The following is a 21388-nucleotide window of genomic DNA, read 5'->3' on the forward strand; positions in this document are numbered from 1 at the left end:
TTCACCGAACATGCACCAAACGTATAACTTGGCGATTTTAAGCTGATAGCAATGCTGTAACCTTGAGAGTGATCAAGAAAGCTAAAGAGCTGTGCAAACTAATTTTTTTTCCTCTTGCCTTTTCCCACAAAAATTTTATTCAAACAGTTAATGAGAGCAAATGTTACCACATTTTGGCAAGAAAGGGTTGGTTTTCGGTCATTTGGCTAACACTTTACAAATCTGGTGGTAAATTGGCCAATATAGCAGGCAAAGGTAACAAGGTCACTGCGATGAATTACTTCGTTTTTATTCTGGACGAGTGCACTAGATTATTAGGATACAGAAGCACCGATCATTTTTCGTCCGTAGAGCATACGCTATACACGCTGAAAGTGACTGCACGATGGACAGTCAGACCTTATCCAGCTAATAGCTCACATCATCCCACTGTATGCCTGGAGGCCAATGTCGTCGAACACTAGCTATTAGCTAAGCTAGGTCCGATGTATAGTACCGTTCAGCATATATGCTCTAAGGGTGCAAAAGAGTGAAAGGTTTTCCGCTTCTGAATATGTCTCTGCCACTTATCTGAGCCGGGTAGCGTAAGTGAGGATGTGCCCAGTGCAAACACACCAGACCAACCACGGCGTCCCGATAAAAACTGTTAGACAAGGCCCATGTTCTGTCCTTTCCGAGATATTAGCCCTTTTCTTGTGTGGGTTAGGAGATATAACCTGGATTCCCCCGAGGGTTGTGGGCCATGGTGGAAAAAGAACCTGACGATGACGATGCCCAGACCGAAAAAACAAGCCGAGAGAGAAGAACACGTGATGTCCACGATCAGTCACTACAGTTGCTCCAATGCCACCAGAACGGGACAACAAACCCCACAACAGACGCAAGCGCCACGGCTCAACAACCCAACCGATTCCAAAGCACCGTGAAGAAAGTGTCTGTTTTTGTGGAAAATAAATATGTGTAAAGCTCATATGCAGATAATAAAATGATTAAAAATTGAAAACCTTAAGACTCATCAATGGCTAGGAATCGCAAATTGAATATGCAAATCAGTAATTGTTTAAACCCCCCCCCCCCACCCCAGGCGAAGATGCATGATTGTATACATTGATGTGAGGAGTGGTAAAAGTTTCTAATCTCATCTTCCGATACATTTCTTTTTAATGTGATCAGCACGTATTCCCAAGAGATCTATACGATATGCCCAGGGAATCTTTACGATCTGTCCAGGGAATCTTTACGATCTGTCCAGGGAATCTTTACGATCTGCCCAGGGAATCTTTACGATCTGCCCAGGGAATCTTTACGATTCTGCTAGACATTCATCAATTGTTGCTCCAGATTTGCAACATTTTGGTGTGCTGGAATAGTGTGGCCTACCATGACCCATACATGTTCGATTTGTGAAAGGTCCGGTGATCTTGCTGGGGAAGGAATAATATCAACAGCACGGAAGAAGTCCAAAGATATGCGAGCCGTATGAGGGCCTAGCAATATCTTGTTGGAATATAGCCTCAGGATGACGTACCGTGAATGGTAGCTGAACCGGCTGCAGGAAGTCATCAAAATATCATTGAGCTGTTAAAGTTTTGAGCGGGATGACATAAGACGACTTGTCTTCGTAAGAGATAGCACCCCACACCATCACACCGGGGTAATGGCTGAATGCCTTCGTAAAACACAGGCTGATTGTGACCACTGCCCCCCCCCCCCCACACACACACACACACACACACACGCGCGCGCATATAATGGTAATCTGCTCCAACACTGAAGCGGAATTCATCGCTGAACACTATGCAATGCCAGTCTGCTGGCAGACATGATGATTCGCCACGACACCCACCTGGACGACTCTGCCGATGTTGTGGGTTTAAAGGCGGACCTTCCTTACCGGCGCTTCAGCCCCGCGTCTTGATATGGTGGAAGGCAGTATGAAAGAGTCTGTAACACGTTGGATAGCGGACGATGATGTCGTTGAGGCAGTTCGGTTCTGTCGCGCAATCATCCGATCTTGGCCTTCCAGAGCCTTCATTCCGCCGATGAGGGGTTCCTGAAGCAACCATTTCTGCCAAGACTTGGCACCGCCGTGTCCATACGGTGCAGGTGGCGGGCTACTGCTCGGTATGACCAGCCTGATTCGCATATCCCTACTGTGCGACCACGTTCGAAGTCGTCCAATTGGCTATAAGGTCTTAGCGCCCGTTTCACTGAGCAACTAGCATTGTATAAAATAGGTAGCAAGCATTGCGAGCGGTTTATCTTTTCCCGTTGATGGAGTTGCAGTTGCCTGGAAACACAACCAATAATGCCGTTGCGACGTAGCCGAAGACCTTATAGCCAATTGGACGACTTCGAACGTGGTCGCATAGTAGGGATATGTGAATCAGGCTGGTCATCCCGAGCAATAGGCCGCCACCTGCACCGTATGGACACGGTGCAAGCATATTTTTCGCCGCAGTCGTCAACAGAATGATTGATATACAGCAGTATTATTAAACTTTTATCAACTTAAGGACCGGTGAGATTAAGTGAACAATTTCACGGACCGACATGAACGGGGAAATAGTTTGCGAATCTGAGAAAAAATAATAATTAGAGGAAGAACTTCTCAATCTTTTAACTTATTATATTTCATCATGTGAGAAACAGTTTAACGGAGACCCATGCTGCCACCTATCAGAGAAAGAAAAAACTATTTGAAATTCTTCCAAGTAAAATTGGTTTTGGATTTTAAACCGGCGTGCTACATGAAAATGTGAAAATGAACAATACGTGGTATGATACCATGTATTTTTTATTTCCGTGGTACATTGGTATGAACGCTTTGTGAATTATATAACCATTTGTTATGTGACCTAATCAGCATAGATTTTTTTAATTTAATATAGTTGTCAAATGCTCAAGAGTTACGTAATATGATTCTGAGGAGTGCATTGATGTTCTGTAAATTCTAATGACCATTTGTAACCTTATACTCTATTTTTCTATTTTATAATTATATATTTTTTAAATATGTTTGTCAAATGTTTAGAAATCATATTGAATGGTTTTGGTGACATTGTTGGAGTTTTTATGTATATACGCATATCATTTTTTGTCTAAATGGAAATATATTGCAAAATATGCTGTAAACTTATGTTGTGTTAATCACTTTGTGAAAAACTGATTGTTTAATATTGTACATATTGTGAGAATATTGTAGTCGACGAGATTTATTTTGAAAGTAAGTGTAATCTGATGGGGTAGAAGATGTTTTAACCCTTGAAAACTGTTGACAGTATATTGATATTGTTTTGTATTAGTGAGAATATTTTATACATAAAGGGTTATATATAATTTAAAAAAAATGACTGGTGGTTGTTTTTAAACAACCATTTTGCCATTGACTGGTCAATATCTCTACCTAAGTAGAGAAACCAAGACGAAGAAGACGAGAGCTCAGTGCTCGGTACTTCGCATCAACCAGCAACGGCAACGGCATGAGTGCTTCTTCAATTGGTCTATGAATTACTCTAGCATTATCTTATTAATGCATAACATTTTAATAGTGTTGCTTTGTGTTTTATCTCGATAAGCACTCATTTTGCAAAGATTTGTAAACAATCCTCTCCTAGCTTTTTGCATTTTCTGCACATACATACACTACACAACTCGCGCACATGCCTAATCTTTCCCCCTTCACATACCACCCTTGGTGATCTATAGGTCGCCAGACAGCCTTTAAGGGGCTGGAAACGTTCAATTATAGTCTGGTGATAATAATTTCACTGCTAACATAAAAATATAGCAACCGGTACTATGGCTCATGAGATTTACATTGGTACAAAGCATGAAAACCCGCAACCCATAATATATGGTAGAAACCACATATTATCCATTTTCATTTTGCACACCGGTATAAAAACAACAGTCAAGATAACTTGAAGAATTTATTACATAATTGTTCTTATTTGATAGGCGGCAGCAGACGTCCTAACTGTTCCAGTGTGTGCCACGAAGCTAAGGCTGGACGGGATCTCGGAAGAGAATGGGATAAGTTCGATGGCAGAGTTCTGTCGTTCATTCATTCATTCAGCAGGGGCTCTTAATGCAAAGTTCCTCTATTTCAATCAATATTTATGGGCATTTCCCTTGTATGAATGGGAGAGAGGGTTTTTGGAAATTTCGGTCATGGCACATTTCGTATCCTGTCATTTCGCCTGCCCTGACCATGTGAGTGATGAAGTGAGTGGGAGAGTGACAGAGTAAGTGACTGTATGAGTGACCGAATGGAGTGACCAAGTGAGTGACAAAATTTATGACCATATGAGCATCCAAATGCGTGAGTGTATAAGTGACCAAGCAAGTGATCAAGTTCATGACCGTATGAGTGACCAAGTGCGTGACCGTACACTTGGCTACTCACTGACCAACCTATATGGTAACTCATACGGTAATTCACAAATCACGTAGTCAATCACACAGTTACTCATTCACTTGGTCACTCATGCGGTAAGGGCAGGCGAAATGTAACGGAGGGTGAACGAGCCAGGGGAGAAATTTCCGGATCCCAGAGAAGAGGGACATCATATCTTTCAAGTAGATACGATTCATTTTGATGTTTCCTACCTCTTCTGAAAGTTTTTCCCATGAAATTTTAAACCACCATGAATATAACATAATTTACAAGGGATTTATTTCTCTTACCGCCTCCGTTCTCATACGCAAGATACGGGAACCTCCAGACGTTACCGATACCGACGGAGAGGCCGATGCACGACAACAGAAATTCCCATTTGGAACCCCAGCTGCCTCTGGCTGCAATTGCTTGGGTCGAAGGCTTGCGTATGCTCGAGCTTCCCCTGCGATTCAATATACACGTCGCTTTCCTCAAAGACGATCTGGAAATCTGTCTCTCGAGAGGTGGTGGTCTCTTCGCCAGTTTTGTTTTCCCACTTTTGTAAGAATTCGAGTTATTATTTGCAACACCAGCCATTGGTGTCCTCTTGGTGTCTTCCTCGTCCGGTTCCACATCTTTCGGGTTGTTCGGTGAGAAACAGACCTTCCGGTCCATCTAGGAAATGAGAAAACAAAACAAAAAAAAAAACACATTAAAATTCATCTACCAGGAATGAATATTTCGGGGCAATAAATCCTGAAACTTTCTCGTTGTCCCGTCCATCAGCGTATAAATAAAATGCAAATGCAAGTCCCTGGGCCCCATTGTTCTCCCCTCATTTCAAAATCAAACATTATAAATGCATAGGCGAGGAATATTTGAGAGAGAAAATAAATGTTTAAACATTCCGAAAATAATAGAGAGAGACGTGATGCCAAAAAACTCAAATAATGATGATGAGTAAGTATTTGCTAGTCTTTTTCTCTCTCGCGAGTGTTTTTACATATCTATATATGCATTATTCAAATCGCAAGGGGAGAGAAAAGTCTAGTAAATATTTTATGAAGGGTGTTTAGATGTTTTATGATAAACATTCTCCAAGGGAAAATGGACTTCACTGTGAAGAGTATCAATCAATATCTCGCGAGGTATTTTCATTTTTATTGCGTTTTCTCCTATTGTCTTTGCTTTTGTGTGTATTTATTTCTCTTAGGATTTTGTTTTATTGCTCGTTCTGATCGATCTCGAAGAAAAGAAAAAATAAATTCATTTCCAACTTGCTACGGGGCTTTCAAATGTAACGTGGATTTTTTTTTTTTTCGGTAGCAATTTTTAAAGAGGATGCTTGAAATATACGATTACCATCAGCCTAAAAAAAGCTTTAGATTTGAAAAGTTCTTACAAAATTTGATTTTAAAACTTTAAAGTAGATCCATTATTTTTAATATTTTGGAATACCAGTTATTTATTCACATTTTATAGTTCAATTTACCACGTATTCCATATGCGTATCAGGTATAATGGCATTCCTCGTTGTTCATAATAAACTATATACAGTTGGTCGTATCGATACTACTGCATTCTCTATGAACGAAGAAGTTCCCACGCTCAATATTTTGTTGTATTGGTTTGTTGCGCCATCTTTTAAGGATAGATAGCACAAAAAATTATGAAACATAATCTCGAAGCCCCTACATGGTTGCACAAGTTACTGTTATTGTTTACCTGTTTAGTGATCCCGTGCAAGGATTCATTATAAGCGGAATCCCCACGATTACATGAGAAACAAAAGGAAAAAGATTACTTTTTAGTTAGATTATGTTTTGGTACTTACATACCAGAACTTTTTTATAAAGAGATTTTAGTGATTCCATAATCATAGGCAATGTGGTATATGGAAAATGAGGGGACAAAACAATGAGTGAATATTCATCATTACACACGGTAGCGATTTTCAAGCGGCTTGCCAAGGAACTATTATTAGTTTAAATTTATTTCTCGTGTTAGGGCAAGCAAACGGCAGGTTTTGAAACTGAAACTAAATATCAGTTTAATATGTAAGTAGCAATAATTTCCCTCCTCCCCCATATCAGGTACTGTGGAAAGGGATAAGAGAGGTGGAGTCTTGATTTACGTGATATCATGTTTGCAGGCTCGAGAGTGTAACATACAGAGTAGGGACATTGAAACTATGTACATGGGTTGAGCTTGAAAAAAAAACCCGTCATGAGCTTATGGTAAGAGTTTGCTATAGAGAACCGAATAAGGGATCCGAACTACATCTCCAAACTTGGTAAGGGAATTTCTCACATGTGTAAGCATAAGAGGGTTATTATATTCGGGGATTTCAATGATCCGGATATCGATTGGGAGGACCTATAGGTTACAGACCAATATGAGACAGGCTTTATTAAGTTGATGATCAATAATTCTTTGTATCAGAAGCCACTAGGGATACCTCAATTTTGGATTTAGTTCTCACTAGTACCAAGGATCTTGATCTGAACATTTTTGGGTGAGGAATGAGTAATTTATTACTAGAATCATCGTGTCGTTGATTTTCTCTGTAACTTTTTTTCGAGAAAAGCTAGTAACAGAAGAATGGTTCCGTGTTTTAGGAGAACACAAACTTTGACCTTTTAAGAGAAAGGTAGCGAGAGATTTCAAATGTCCATTGCAATCAGTTGGTGTGTTAAGTCAATAGGAAGAACATAAGGCAGAACTATTTTTTGTTTTGTATTATTTCATACCCTTCGCTCGTAAAAAGCGCATTTGTTTGTCGCACCCACTCTGATTCACCGAAAAAGTGCGTAATCTTTATCTTGAAAAGAGAAGGACATTTAGAGTGTATAAAAGTGGAACAGGCGACTGGCATCATTTACGGGGGAAAAAAATTGAAAAAGTTGATTAGGTAAAGTAAAAAGAAAGTTGAATCAAGATCGGAAGATAACATTGGCGCTCACCCAAAATCATTTTTCAGGTACGTCAATAATGTAAAGGGACATTTGACCTCCCTCTCGATGGGAGGGTCTAGGGTACAGCGCAATGTAGGTATGCATAGTGCTTTCAATGACTTTTTTCGTCCGTCTTAAATAGTGAAGGCAATACACAAAGTACCGGTGCGGTATGGGGTGACGAAGTGCACAATGAAATTCAAGTAGAAGATGTGGAAGTCCTAAGACTTTTAAAAAATGTATGTGCAAGCAAAACACCGGGACCAGATGCTATCTATCCTAAGGTCCTCAGGGAATGTGCTAATGAATCATTGGGGCCAGTCGCACAGATTTACAGGAATAGTGTTGCTGAGGGTATCGTCCCATGGGATTGGAAGCTAGCTAATGTGTTTCCGACATTTGCAAAGGGTAGCAGAGAAACCGTGTCGAATTATTTTCCAGTGAGTTTGACGAGCTTCCTCTCGAAAATTTGGAAATTATTATCAAAATACAATCAGTGAATCAGTGAAGTGGATAGCGGATAGATTAACGTGTTGTCGGAAAGCCAGCGTAGGCTCGGGAAGTGGGACTCGTGTGCAACCAACACTCTTTGCTTCTATGTTCACGGGACTAAGGCTTTGGGAAAAGACGAAAGCGTCGATGTACTTTATTTTGATTTAAAGAAGGCATTCAATTGGGTCCATCATGGTAAACTCTTGAACCGTTTACATGAGATACGGGATGAATTGGATGGAATCGTGGTTAAGAGTTACATGTATAAAGTAAGTGCATTAGTGAGATTGTCGTTTCCTGAATAAGCTTATGCAACACGTGAATAGGTTTAATGTAGAATGAATGTATTTTTTGGTTCTAAGGAATTTTAAAAACTTATTAGCTTACATGTTATACCGAACATGCATAAATTTCTGCTTGATTTAATTGATTTGACTGACATCATTTGGGTTCACGCTCACTTGTGAACTTTATTTAGATATATCCATTAACGAAAATACATTTGAACACATATCTAATAAATATAATAATGCTGTTGCAAAAAAGAAAGAAAAAATTCTATAGCTTATTCCTGTAGGTTTGCTTGAAGGACTTTTCAGTCCCTTGAGGCTACAAAGTGTTTGCAATATGTGTGCATGTATTTTTAGTGTATTATATGTTTGTATTTGTGAAGTAAATAAAAAAAAGAAGAAACTAATGTCCATAAATTTCATCATCAAAAATTATGCATTTGCATAACAAGAAATTTCCCACAACATAACAATTGCGTACTAACAGGTAGTGCTTTCTAGTTATCCGTCACAGGCGGGGATCCAGAGTAATATGATATGGGCGGCAAATTAGTAGAAGCAAAGGACATGTGGTGAATATAAGTCCCGTATTTTCCTGCGAAACCATTATCTTCAATTTCATTGGCTCTGCGAAGCTATATATTCTAGATCTGGAGAGGTCAAGGGGTGCCCCGCCGCCCCTGATTCATTATAGAGAAATCTATCAGTTACAAATGTAATTATTTCGGTTAATTCTCCCGTTATTAAAGAAATTCCCTCAAACTTCTGTGAAAGAATAAGTCAAGATATCACCGAATACCATGAATGTTGCACAAATAAGTTACTTTTTGGCTTCATTTTTCACAGGTTTTTCCTTACAGTATGTTATATCCGATTCATTTGCTAGGTTAAGGGGAGTGTTTATGGTACATATGTTACGTTATATCGGCAGGTGTATTTTTTAAGCGGGATATTTATTAACAGAGGTAAAAATTCATGGAAGTGAGTGATCGGAGATTGCAAAATCGTATGTTATATCCGGGGTATGTTATAAGTGTACTCGACTGTTCTTTAATTTGTAATAATTTTTTTTTTGGAAATTCACAGATGAGACGTACAGATTAGAGAAGAAAAATAGACAATTTTCATCCAGAATTTGTGCTTTCATATTACATACAGGAAATTACATAGTGTTCAGGACTTCATTTACAACTTGTTTATGATACAAAACCTTTTCGACTGGACCTTTTAGTATCAATACTTCTTCCCACACATTTTTGAGGAAATTTCTCCATTGTTTTGTAGTTTCTGATTACTTTATCAGAACATATAATGAGAAGTTAATGAAAAGTAGGCGAAATTAGATAAGTTTATTTTATGTTAATATTATGTAATTGTTATTCAATTATGGTACATTAATTAGAAATTATGTCTCTGTTAAATCTAATGTACCATGTGACAAAAAACATGTAGAATTTTTAAATTATTTTTTTTCAATTTTCCTATTGATGAATTGAAAAAAAAAATTATGATCATGATGAAATTAAAGAGGAATTTAATTTTTTAAAAGAAATAATAATAAATTAAATTTATATTTAAATCGAATTATAAGAAGAAATATTGTAATGCAATTTGGATGCAAAAAAAATGATTGTTAATTAAAAGAGTTGTGTGAAATTACTTGATTAAAAAAAAGTGAATAATGTGCGCGCAAACGCGTATGTGTGATCGGTGATTGGTTGGTTGGGTGCTGGCTATTTAAAGAATTCGGGTATTCTTTTCTGTTGGGGGACCGTTCAAGTATTACGTTTTTCGATCCCTTCCTACCCTCTGTCAGCGAAATTTTGTCAGCTCTGTCTCCTACTCCCTAACTCAGGCACCTTCGACCCGTTGCTCGCGAGCACCACGGTGCTCCCCGGAACATCCAGAGTAATCGATGCTCGTGTCCGATTTCGTGCTAGCGAGCACTTGGTCAAAGTTGAAATTAAAAACCTTGTAAGAATTTCATTTCAGGATTGAAATCAATCCTGATTTCATGCATTCGTTCATCGATTTCATGCTTCCCGTAAGGGTGCTCTTCTTTTGATGATGGATACAGGTGGTGCTCGCGACTATAGGGGGATCGTAACCCATCCCGGACGATCAAAAAAATATTTTTTTATACAAAAAATATTTTAAAAAACTAAAATTCATTTTTTTTCTTGAACGGAAGGAATTTTTTTTTATATATTATAATCAATTTCAGTCAATTTCAGTGCTTTTGAAGGCTAAGAACTAAAACAAAAATTTATTGTAAGAAATTCATTGCGACCCACCCTCTAAGCCATGTATTCATTTAGAGCTCACTTACACGGCTCTATAGGAAGAATGAGTTCGGGTGCTCACAAACTAGCGAAAAGTTTTTCTCGTATTTGGCACACTGAGCGCAAGATGCCATTAAGAATATTTCATATTTTTATAAAGGATGGTTAATGACGTTAGCATCATTTACCCCCCCCCCCCACCTTAAAAAGTGATCGAACCCGAAATTCCCTCACCTCCAGTCTTCCATCGATTGTGACGTAATACTTGAATGACCCCTTGCTTTTGGAAGCCATAAATATTTCTTCGAATCTTTAAGCTCACGCGTTCCACGTGGCAACATCATTGGCTTCTCAGTCTGCCCTAAAATAGATCTTGCAGCAACAATCCGTTTTCAGCTGCTGATTGTTCAAAGTTCTTCTGAGAAGTTGTTATTACTTTCACTTAAGAAAATAATTCACACACACTCTGGTAGGTCAGAAACTAAAATCACTCATCACTGATAAGATAACCAAGCAATTGATGAGATGTTTTCACAGTACTTCGTTGACTTCGCGGAGTAATGCGGTCTATTTTAGACGCTTGGAAACGTGGTAGGTCTCATTACATTTGTACGTCAATGGAGTCCAGGGTTGCAGCAATCACTTAGTGTCGGAATATGCAGATTTTTCTAATGCCAAAATGTCAAAAATTCTTGCAATCAACTACAGGGCGCCCCATAGATTCGTAAATAGTTTAAAAATTCATACAAATTGAAATAATTGGTTATTCGAATGCAGTATTTATTCTAACGGAGGAGGATTTTTTTTTTTTTTGGTACAGAAAAAAAAAATCAGTTGAAATTTCCTGCTGATAGAGGGTGCTGCACGGAAGCAAATCTGGAGTGATTAAACCTGTGAACCTTTCTTCAATCTCTTCCGTGCCCGAAACGTTCGAGAAGCTACAGCCGGTGATTCTGGCTGAAATATAACAAATTCACCGATAGTCCTTTTGCTTTACCCACCGATGTGAATATCATAATAAAAACGTCATGTAAGTGCTAGTAACAGGGAAACTGAGAAATGAGAAGTTAATCGAACACCAGGTGTTTTATAGGACTCCTATTTGGATATTTCCCCCAGTGTTTTGCAGCGCCCTCTATGGATAAAGTTCTGAACTATTATTTTTTCCGTACTAAAACGAAATTGAGAGGAAAAAGTGACCATAAGAGTGAATTTTTTCAAATTGCTTTCGAATATACTAATTCCTTCAATTTTTATAAATTTAAAAACTATTTACGAATTTATATGACACCATTTATTTTTATTTAACGCAACTATTTTACATCACTAAATGAAATATAAAATTTATAATGAAATTTCGGAAGCACGAAAGATAAGCTAACTTGGAACTTGGGAAATTCGCAGGTTCTCGATTTTGACGAAATTTCTTTTTCTTCATGCGCAACACACGCAAACTTGCTGACGTGCATGGAATGTACCTGATCAACACTGTTAGTAAACAGCCTATTCACATTGCATCCAAGGATGCAAATGTAGTCGAATCCCGTTATAACGAACTCACGAAATTTCGTTTTAAATTAATTCCAGGTTATTTAAAAATGTCCCTATGTAAACTTATCTGGAGGAATTAGAAAAGTGGTCGTTAAAACGAAATTTTCGGTATAATGGTATCCGTTAAAACGTGATTCGACTGTATTATAATTTGAGTTATTCAAGGCACCAAATGTCAACTCGGACATTTGGTGCTCTTCTACTGATTGGGCATCAAAAGTGCTCGTTACTCGCGGAAGATTGAATACCACTGGATTAGTCTATTGAAGAGAAATGCTTAGAAAACATATGATTCATACTTTCCAACTCACGCATCTGAACGTCGGCGGTCACAGAAGGTTACAGTTCGATCATTTTTCACCCACCACGGTCGTTTTCTTCACACGAGGGCTAATTAGACAGGGGTCATCAATTTATTGCCAGTTCGACGTTTTGCTTTTACTCACCGAATTGGTGCGCTAACCCCTTAGTGTGGGACTCCCGAGGGGGGGGGGGGTAGCAATCTTCTTCTGTGGTGTCATATCATATTCATTTTAGTAATGATACATTTTTATCATCAACTGCACGGTATGGTATCACAGCCGGACATTAATGTTGGACACGTTTTCCTTTGCCACATTTATTATACTGGCTGCATAGGTCACAGAGCGTATGACATTCCACTGGCAAATCGATCGATGATCCTAGAGGCAAACCTCCAATTAGAAAAGGTATCTAACACCGGAAGTACACTATAAAAATTTGATAAAAGTTCTTTTATAAAACTTGACTCTGCAACCAATAAGCGTATCAGTTACATTTGATCTTACGATACCAATGGGATAATTGGTTGTTTTTTCAAGTCTTGTAAAACATCTTTTATCAAGCTTTTATAGTGTGATACCGACCTAAATAACGCATAGTTCTCACATACGTAATTCATGTTGTAAGGGATCGTATAGTTTTTAGAATGAAAAAAAAATTACCTTTTTATATGGAGCTCAAAAACCTAAAGCTCGAAAACGCAATTCAAAAGTTGTTACCCTGTCTCTTTTGATGCAAAAAAATAATATATATTCTTTCTAATTCACTGAGATATTCGAAATTCGATGTTTCCTCCGTCATTTGAATTCAAATATCTCAGTGAATATTGCACTTAGTTGTGTCCACACACACACACACACACACACACACACACACACACACACACACACACACACACACACACACACACACACACACACACACACAATGACGGACATCACGTTTTCTTCACTCGTCCTGGGCACAAAAATCGTCATCGTCAGGTTCTTCATCGACGACCATGGCTCCATACTACTCGGGTTATCCAGCTTATACCCCCTATGGGGACGGGGGGGGGGGCATAGCTGGTTCAGGTGTGGTAATATTTTCACCGTATCTGTTGTACTTCCACGTCAGGAAAACTTTTGACAAGTACGAATCAGATATTCAACTCACGCCAAGTGTAAACGTCCTTTGGTACTTTAGGCGAGAATCTTATCGACCTGGGAAACTATGTCCACTCGAACGTAGTTCTTCATGCATGATATCCCGACATTTTGTGTCGGGTTACCGCGACTACTACTGCCCAAACAGGGCATTGTGGACCGAGTATTGGAAACGATTGCTGACAAGTAAAGGGTACCACTTATCACCATTTCGATCATACACTTTGTAGATCTGACGACGATTCTCTGCCGGTGTCGAATTTCTAATACATAGTCAAAATAAAACAAACAAATCAAGAGCAGGGGCGCAGCGGAATTAACCTTCGGAGGGGACACATTCGGTCGGGAAGGGGGTGGGGCACAAGGATTTTTAATAGAGAAAATTTTGAAATACCAACCTACAGAAAGCATTTTAAATCAACCGAAATTGATTAAGATAGTATTTGAAAGTATATTATTTCAATATATTAATATATTTAAACAAAAATATTTGAAAACATTTTTTTAATTTTCCATCGTCTGAGGGGGGCTGCACGCCCCCCCCCCCCCCCGAGTCCCAACCTGCGTACCAATTTTGATTAAGAGTAGTATTTCTTTAACCTTCTTTAACTCATTTCTCCCTTCAGACAATATTTTTTACTCGGCGTCCCATCTTTCTCTCTCTTGGAGGGGTGGGAAGCCCGAGTAGAAAGACCCTTTCTATTTAGTGAATTGAATTTAGCAAAGATTAAATTGAAATTAACAAAAATATGGTCGATCCCAGGACCCCAATGGGCCAGGCGCAGACCCATTGCGGGGAGTGGGTAGAGATCGTCCCTCCTAAACACCTAACTATATGGGAAAAATTGGTCTCTCTGTATCGTAAAACACAGTACGATCCAACGAAACTACCCAATAAATCACTCTTCCGACTTATAACACTGGACATACTTCTACCCAGGGCTACAGTTCTACTGTAGCACTACTATAGTGCTGCCATCTGCCACCAGTTTTTTTAACTATGAGTGAAGTATTATGATTGAATGATTTATCGTTGTAGGACTGTTGCTCTCTTTTTAACGGGGAGATCGGCTCGCATTTGCGCCTTGAAGTTGGGAACCACAGAAAACCAACTTCAGCCGACCACCAGTGTGGGGTTCGAAACCGGATCCTCGCATCGCGAGTTCGTCACTATAACCACTCGACCACCACAGCGGCCATAGCTCTTTTTTCATAGCTCTTTTGATGGCGCCCCCCATTCAACCATATATCTCATGGTCCCCCCCCCCCCCTTCACCCAGTTCTAGCCCGTGGCTGAGATTTACTGATCCAACAGGATAAAATTCGCAGTAGTATCTCAACTAAAGCCTGGCCACTCTCGTGTCGAGCCCAGCCCAATAATCATTCGCAAATATTTGCTTCCAATATTTGATGCGAGTCCGTCACTAAATGACCACTCGACTACAGTGGCATAGCCTGATGGCTACACAGTGGCCCAGCCTGGCTGAACGTTCCTTGGCGAATATTTGCTTCCAGAAAACACTCCCTATGTTGCGACTGCTGGTGTTCTTCGACCAATGTGTGGCCCGCCGTATGTGAAGATTGGAAAGGAAGAGGCGGCTTCTTTGACTTAGGTTGGAGGGTACTGGTCGTTTTGTTCGACCAGAAATACGATCCCTTCCAGCCTCCGACATTTGACGATCATTCCCAATGGTGGGGCGGCCACACTACTTGTCCATGAGAAATCTTGGAACGTACTTGGCCAGCGTTGACATGAGTTTGGCCCTGGTTTCACAAGCACCTCCTGTTTCAAGCAATCCAAATCACTAAAAATGCACCAACTTGTCATAAAATGCAATCCTCCGATTGTTGATTTTACCGCCAATAATGGAAACCTAAGGGAAAGAAGGGGATGTTTGCCCAGGTGTTTAGTACAATAAGCTTTATCCTCATTGCCATCTATACGACAAATTACATTTAAATGATATATATTTTCATTCTAAGCTCTTCGGGGAAACATAAACTGAAGAAAGTGAGAATCGGTCAAAACTCTACACCCCAAGATATTTTGATAAATTTTAAATTTTTGTAATGAGATTTTACAATAAGATTGAAATTGTAAAATTATTTATTCAAGATTATTCGTGATATTCAAAATTTAGGATTAAGATTAATTTTAAGATATTAAGGTTGGTTTTAAGATAATAATACATTTTCATTAAGATTTTTAAGATAATAATACATTTTCATTAAGATTTTTAAGATATTCATTTTTTATTTAAAACCTACGGACTATACAGTAATCAAAATATCATGGTACCACTCAACTGCATAAAATACATTGCACTTCACCATGCTAATAAATTTTTAGAAAAATCTCTATGATGAAATTAAAATCCAGATATACAGTCGAATCCCGTTATTACGAACTCCAAGAGACCGGAGAAATTGCTTTCTATAACGAAATTTCGTTGTAAAAGAATTTCAGGTTTTTCCTGCATTGTTCCTATCTGAACTTACCTGCAGGATTAGAAAAGTGTTCTTCATATAAAACGAGATTTTTGCTATAACGGTATTCGGTAAAACGGGATTCGATTGTATTAGATTTCAATGATACAATCGTCTATGAGGGAAGAGTTGATCACGCGAATTAAGGTATCACTGTACTGCAACGGGGTCAGTAGTACAGAAACAGTTTTAAAATTTCCGAGGCTATCGAGGAGTCTCCCCTATAACCATAGGCGTGATCATAGTGGAGGGGCACAGAGAGGCCCGTGCTCCCCGAAGCTGACCAAGAATTAGAAGAAAAAAATAATAATATTTACGTTAAAAAATTAATATATATCGAGGAAAAATGTCCTCTAAATGCAATTTTAACCAATATTAAAATTTCTCGCGAAGCAAATTTTGTGCCCCTTCCAAAGGTCGATCCTGCATACGCCCACACTTATAACCAACCTACAAAACTCCTTTTTTATATTAAAGCAATGGGAAAGCAGGGCCCTAACTAGGATTTTCGCCGCGCGAGGCAAACATTATTTTGCCACCCCCACAATTTGAAAATTCGGTAATTTTGTAACGGTGTTCTTTGTTCCCACCTAAAACTGCCGCCCCCTAAATTTCGTCGTCCGGGGCAATTGCCTTCTCTGCATTGCATAACTTGCAATTACTGATCTCAAATTAATGATTAAGAAGTAAAATAATCGATTATAAACATTCACGTATCAAATAAAATACCAGAATATTCATGAACACATTAAAAACATCATATGTATATCATATTGCTTATACTCACCCTTATATAGATATTTATTGCGTATGTGTCTTGGACGGAACTATGGTGATAATCCTAATCCATACAAAACTGGATAACGCTTTGTCTCGGCATGGCAACTTTATTTAGAGGTAGCCCGTCACTCCTGAGTTACGCAGCTGAAACTATGTGTAAGAGTGTAAGAGAAAGAGAGATGAAACACACATATCGTGCCTCAAGGGGTGAACATTGGGTGGATGTAAGGCTACGCAAGTAAGTTTGATGGTGGCATATACAGAGGAGGTGAAAAGACAAGAAATTCTCATGTCAGGTAGGCTGAGACGACAAATTGGCAGCTTTCACCGAAATAGAGAGAGAGAGGGAGAGTCTCTCTCCTAGTGTTCCATATACATTGCCCTACACCCTTTCAACCAGAATATATATGTATGTTCGTGTCAAGAGTATTTTGCACATACACACACACACTCTCCTGAAGGAGCAGAGGCAGCAGCTTACTATGGCATGTGGGCGAAGAAATGGAAAGTCTCACGTGTTTCCAAAAGATTTGGGTATGAAGTAAGAGGGCGAATTTCCATATAATTCACGCCCGTGTTTCTAGGTTCGAACTTTTGAGAATGGAAATTTCACAAACATGTGATCCAGTTGTCCATGTAGAGAGAGAGAGAGCAGTTTAAATATTAAGTGAATAATCGAAACTGTTAAGGGGATTGATTGGTGCACTAACAGTGACCACAAAATACATTACATTAATTTTTACGTTTTTGAATAGTTTTAATTTTTCTGTGAATCCAAATACGTTTAAATTTTCCTAATCTGAATATGTTTCAATTTTTCTGTGTCTGAATACACTTTGTTTTTTCTGAGTGTAAATAAGTTGATTTTTAATTTTTTTTATGTGGGGATATATGATCTGAATTTTTCTGAGTCTAAATACATTTTAAATTTTCTATGAATTTAAATACATTGAAACTTTTCCCGAGTCTGAATATGCCTAAATTTTACTGAGACCAAATATGTTGAAATTTTTTTGAGTCTGAATGCGTTTGAAATTTTTAGTTTAAATACTTTCAGAATTTTCTGAATCTTGAGAAGTTTAAATTTTCGAAACTAAATACGTTTAAAGTTTTCTGGTCTAAATATATTTAAATTTTTAGGATTATATATGATTACATTTTTCTGAATCTAAACACGTTCAAATTCTTGAGTGTAAATACGATTAAATTTTTCAGTTTGAATGCCCTTAAATTTTTTACTCGTATTTTCTGGGATATCCTAATTTTTCCGAATCTTCTATTTGTTGTAGTCTTCTATCCCTTGTTGTTTGACAACTTAAAGCATATACGTTGACAATTCCGGGTATGTTTGGTAATTTTTCCAAGGTTTTGGCAATTTATTTTGGAGAGAATTAACGGCGTCATTGAACAAAACAGATATAAATTTATAATCATTCGAATTTACAAATACAAATGCCAGAAGAGGCAAAATACTCAACGAGGTTGCTGAAAAAAAGTGCCCATAAAAAATATGAATGAAAAGTACAACTAAAATGCAGCAACCCAATATAAAAGCAATATAATTGCTTTTATATTAAAAAAATATATAACACTCAAATAAAATTAATACAAACAAATGATTTAAATGACACAACAACGGTAGCTAAAACGTACTCCTACCGAACACACGGAACTTTCGGGATGACCTACAACGGATTTCAAAATTTTCAAACCAACAAATTCAATCATTTTCTCAATCTCGGGAAAAATACATGTATTATCAGATCTCCTCTTTTTGAAATTCTTTAAACGATTGATTTTTAGTAAGTCACGCTGAGGTTTTCGAAACGTTAGGGAGCGTTCTATTAGTGGATTATGTTAGATTCCTGCATGGGCTCCACTAATTTTGGGCTTCAAATTTAAACAAAATATCTTTGTTGGAAAACCAGACATTCTTTTCAAAGTTGTGGTCTTCTAATGTTTACTTTTCCCTGCCCCCCCACTCAAGTCAAAAGTTGTTCTTGTGTTCGAGACTATCTTGTAGTTGTATCATGAACTACTGATGAACAATTAAAACACTAAAATTAAATTTCATGTATATGTAAAATTAATGTGCAACAGTTCTCTTGTGAAGAACTATGTTGCTCTGGTTATTATGAAATAAAAATTACTAGTATAAATCAAAGTGTACCAGTATATTTTACCATAAAAAGTTAAGTAATAAGTAATTCGAAAAGGTAAAAAAATTTCTATTATTTTTTTTTCTTTTGCTATATATAGTTTTTATTAACATTGTAATTTTGATTCATAATTAATAAATGATGAATGTTATATTCATTTAAATTTATACGATTTTCACAATATCGCACATTGGAACTGACGGCACTTCGCTTAAGTCGTCACTCCGCTTAAGCCATCATGATTTTCCGATAATATGAGGTGACGACTTATCGAGGTGTTTCACCGTATATCATACTGAAAATACGTCTCATAGACGTGAATAAAATATCATAATATCCACGTGAGTGTAACGGAAAAGACGCTATAGGCATCGATTCCTCAATCGCTTCTTAGAAATTTCTAAATAGAATAGATATTTGGAGCTTAAGAAAGCATAGAATTCGTGCGGTTAAATGAAGCCATCTTGGGTGAGGAAAATCATATCTTTCCCAGAAATATTTTCGGTAAAGAATATAGCAATGCTTCATTATGCACGAAACTTGCACTGGAACGACGTAATTTCATTAAGGGAGTTTGAGGAAAGATCGAATAGCGATTTAAATATGGATATAAGCCCTATTTACAGCGTGTTCTTACGTTTTTTCTCCACTACGCGTAAAATTGTCTTGGCAAGGGAAGCTTCCAAATAACTGAGAAGTTTTTAAAAAGTCACGTTACTTTTTAGAATCAGAATTAAAATAAGCATTTTGATATCCATCATCCCTTTACTCTACTCTCGTATAAAGCCTTTTTCTTCTGCTTTTTCTACGGATTCACTCTTTGGCAATGCTCTATCCTTGATTCTACACCTTAAATATTTCTTTTATTTAAAAGATAACACTGTCTCTGCTGTCTGGATTCGGTTAAAATGTTATTTTTGATGTCTTTTCGAAATAAAGGGCTTTAGAGTTTCGGTAAGGAATGCCGGGGAAGAGAAATTAAGTTGAGTGATTAGCGTGTTGATTAGATGCTGCTGCCCATTGTGAGAGAAGAGAGATCTGTTTTAGTCAATGGAGTATTCTTTCCCAATAAACTAGAGGTAGATAGATCTGTAGATATCATAATCTGTATAAGATTCTTTTGTTGCTAATTTTTTGGTTGCGAGTTATGATCACGAATGTACGATGCAGCCGTATTCGGTTAAGAGTTTATATGCACTTCATAAACATTCCTCTGAGGGATTTCTAACGAATTGGTTCATGATGGAATGTGCTGATTACCCAATCGGAAATTTTTTTTCCTGAGGAATGTTAGTTGTATGCGTTCAAAAAGTTCTGAGACACCTTCTTCGGCAAGTTCTTTTGATTCTGAGGACATCTTTAAATGCCGTTTACCTGATTGCTCTCTGAGAAGAGACTCAGTAGGAGTCCGGCTCGCATTTGTGCTTCGAAGCTGAAACAGAAAATTGCCAACTCAGTAATGACCGACTTCTGATAATTACTATTTATACTTTTTACACCGACCCCTCAATGACGGCTAAAAAAATGGATCCCAAGCCATGTCCGACCAAATGTGGCCGTGGCCCCACCGACCATTTTTGAGAAATTAGCTGTATAAGACAGAAAAATTAAAAAAAAAAACTCTTAAAGAGCACTGCCCATTTAAATCTGTACAACTGTATTTAGAACTGTGAAATGCTTCCCAGATTCATTAGTGATGCTGTGCATTTGAAAGAGCCAGGAGACCTAGAGTCAAAACAGTTTTTGAGATATATGATTTCATATATTTCGAGAGGCAAAGTCCTCCGAAAGGTATACATAATTACAGAAATGCCTGATGCCAACAAAAGAAATTCTACGTTTTTATTCACTTAGATATTCCATGTCAAAAAACGGACGAGAGTTGACAAAAACAGCGTTAAATGCAGCTAAAACGCTTTACCCGTATTAAAGCTGTGTTATCCATTTTTTTCCTCCGCTGTTTTCTTCACACTTTCGCGCTCGCATGTGGAGGTGTTTTTGATTTTTTTTTTTCTATAGTGAAGGCAAATGCATGACCAAAAAAAAGCGTCTTCCTTCAGTTCCTGATCAGTTTCTTTCAGTTGGCTAGGTTCAAATTTCTTTTCCCGAGAAACCTTCTCGAAGGGATCTATGAAACGGATTTTGTACATTGAAAAAATATCGTAATTTGTGATGCACATTAGACAGCTTCATTCAAACGCTTCGCAATGTCTGCAAGTATAAAGTTTGCTTGTTTTTTACCAAAAACACATTAAGTCACTAAAAGAATGAAAATGCACAAATTATTAAGCAAGTTGGAAATGCATCATGATATGTGCATCCATCAATCGCGCAGGAATCAGGAAACAATCTTGTCAATAGATGATTACCTTCAACGCATGCGATACTGAATCGCCACCAGGCATTCACTTTAAAGAGGAAGGGAATAAAAGCATTTTTTTTCTACGAGAGAAATGTTAATCCATGAAGTTAATTTGAGCTCAACAACCTTTCATCTTACATAGACTGGGATTACACTATAAAAGTTTGACAAATGATCTTTTACAAAACTTGAAAAAATGAAA

General features: G+C 37.8%; 1 protein-coding gene across 1 annotated transcript in view; it reads right to left on the bottom strand.

Moving 5' to 3' along the window:
* Nucleotides 1-17044, bottom strand: part of LOC149089356 (sodium- and chloride-dependent glycine transporter 1-like) — a 38742-nt gene extending 21698 nt beyond the window's left edge. Inside the window, exons 1-2 of the mRNA XM_089238276.1 lie at nucleotides 16673-17044; nucleotides 4690-5056 (exon numbers count right to left, since the gene is read on the bottom strand). Coding sequence (XP_089094402.1) covers nucleotides 4690-5056 — 367 coding nt within the window. The 5' untranslated portion in view covers nucleotides 16673-17044. The remainder of the gene's footprint in view (nucleotides 1-4689; nucleotides 5057-16672) is intronic.
* Between the last annotated feature and the right edge of the window lie 4344 nt (nucleotides 17045-21388).

Source organism: Pholcus phalangioides, unplaced genomic scaffold (assembly GCF_987345545.1).
Source record: "Pholcus phalangioides strain wild (caught in Gottingen) unplaced genomic scaffold, Ppha-v1.0 ptg000002l_1, whole genome shotgun sequence".
NCBI classification, from domain to species: Eukaryota; Metazoa; Arthropoda; class Arachnida; order Araneae; family Pholcidae; genus Pholcus; species Pholcus phalangioides.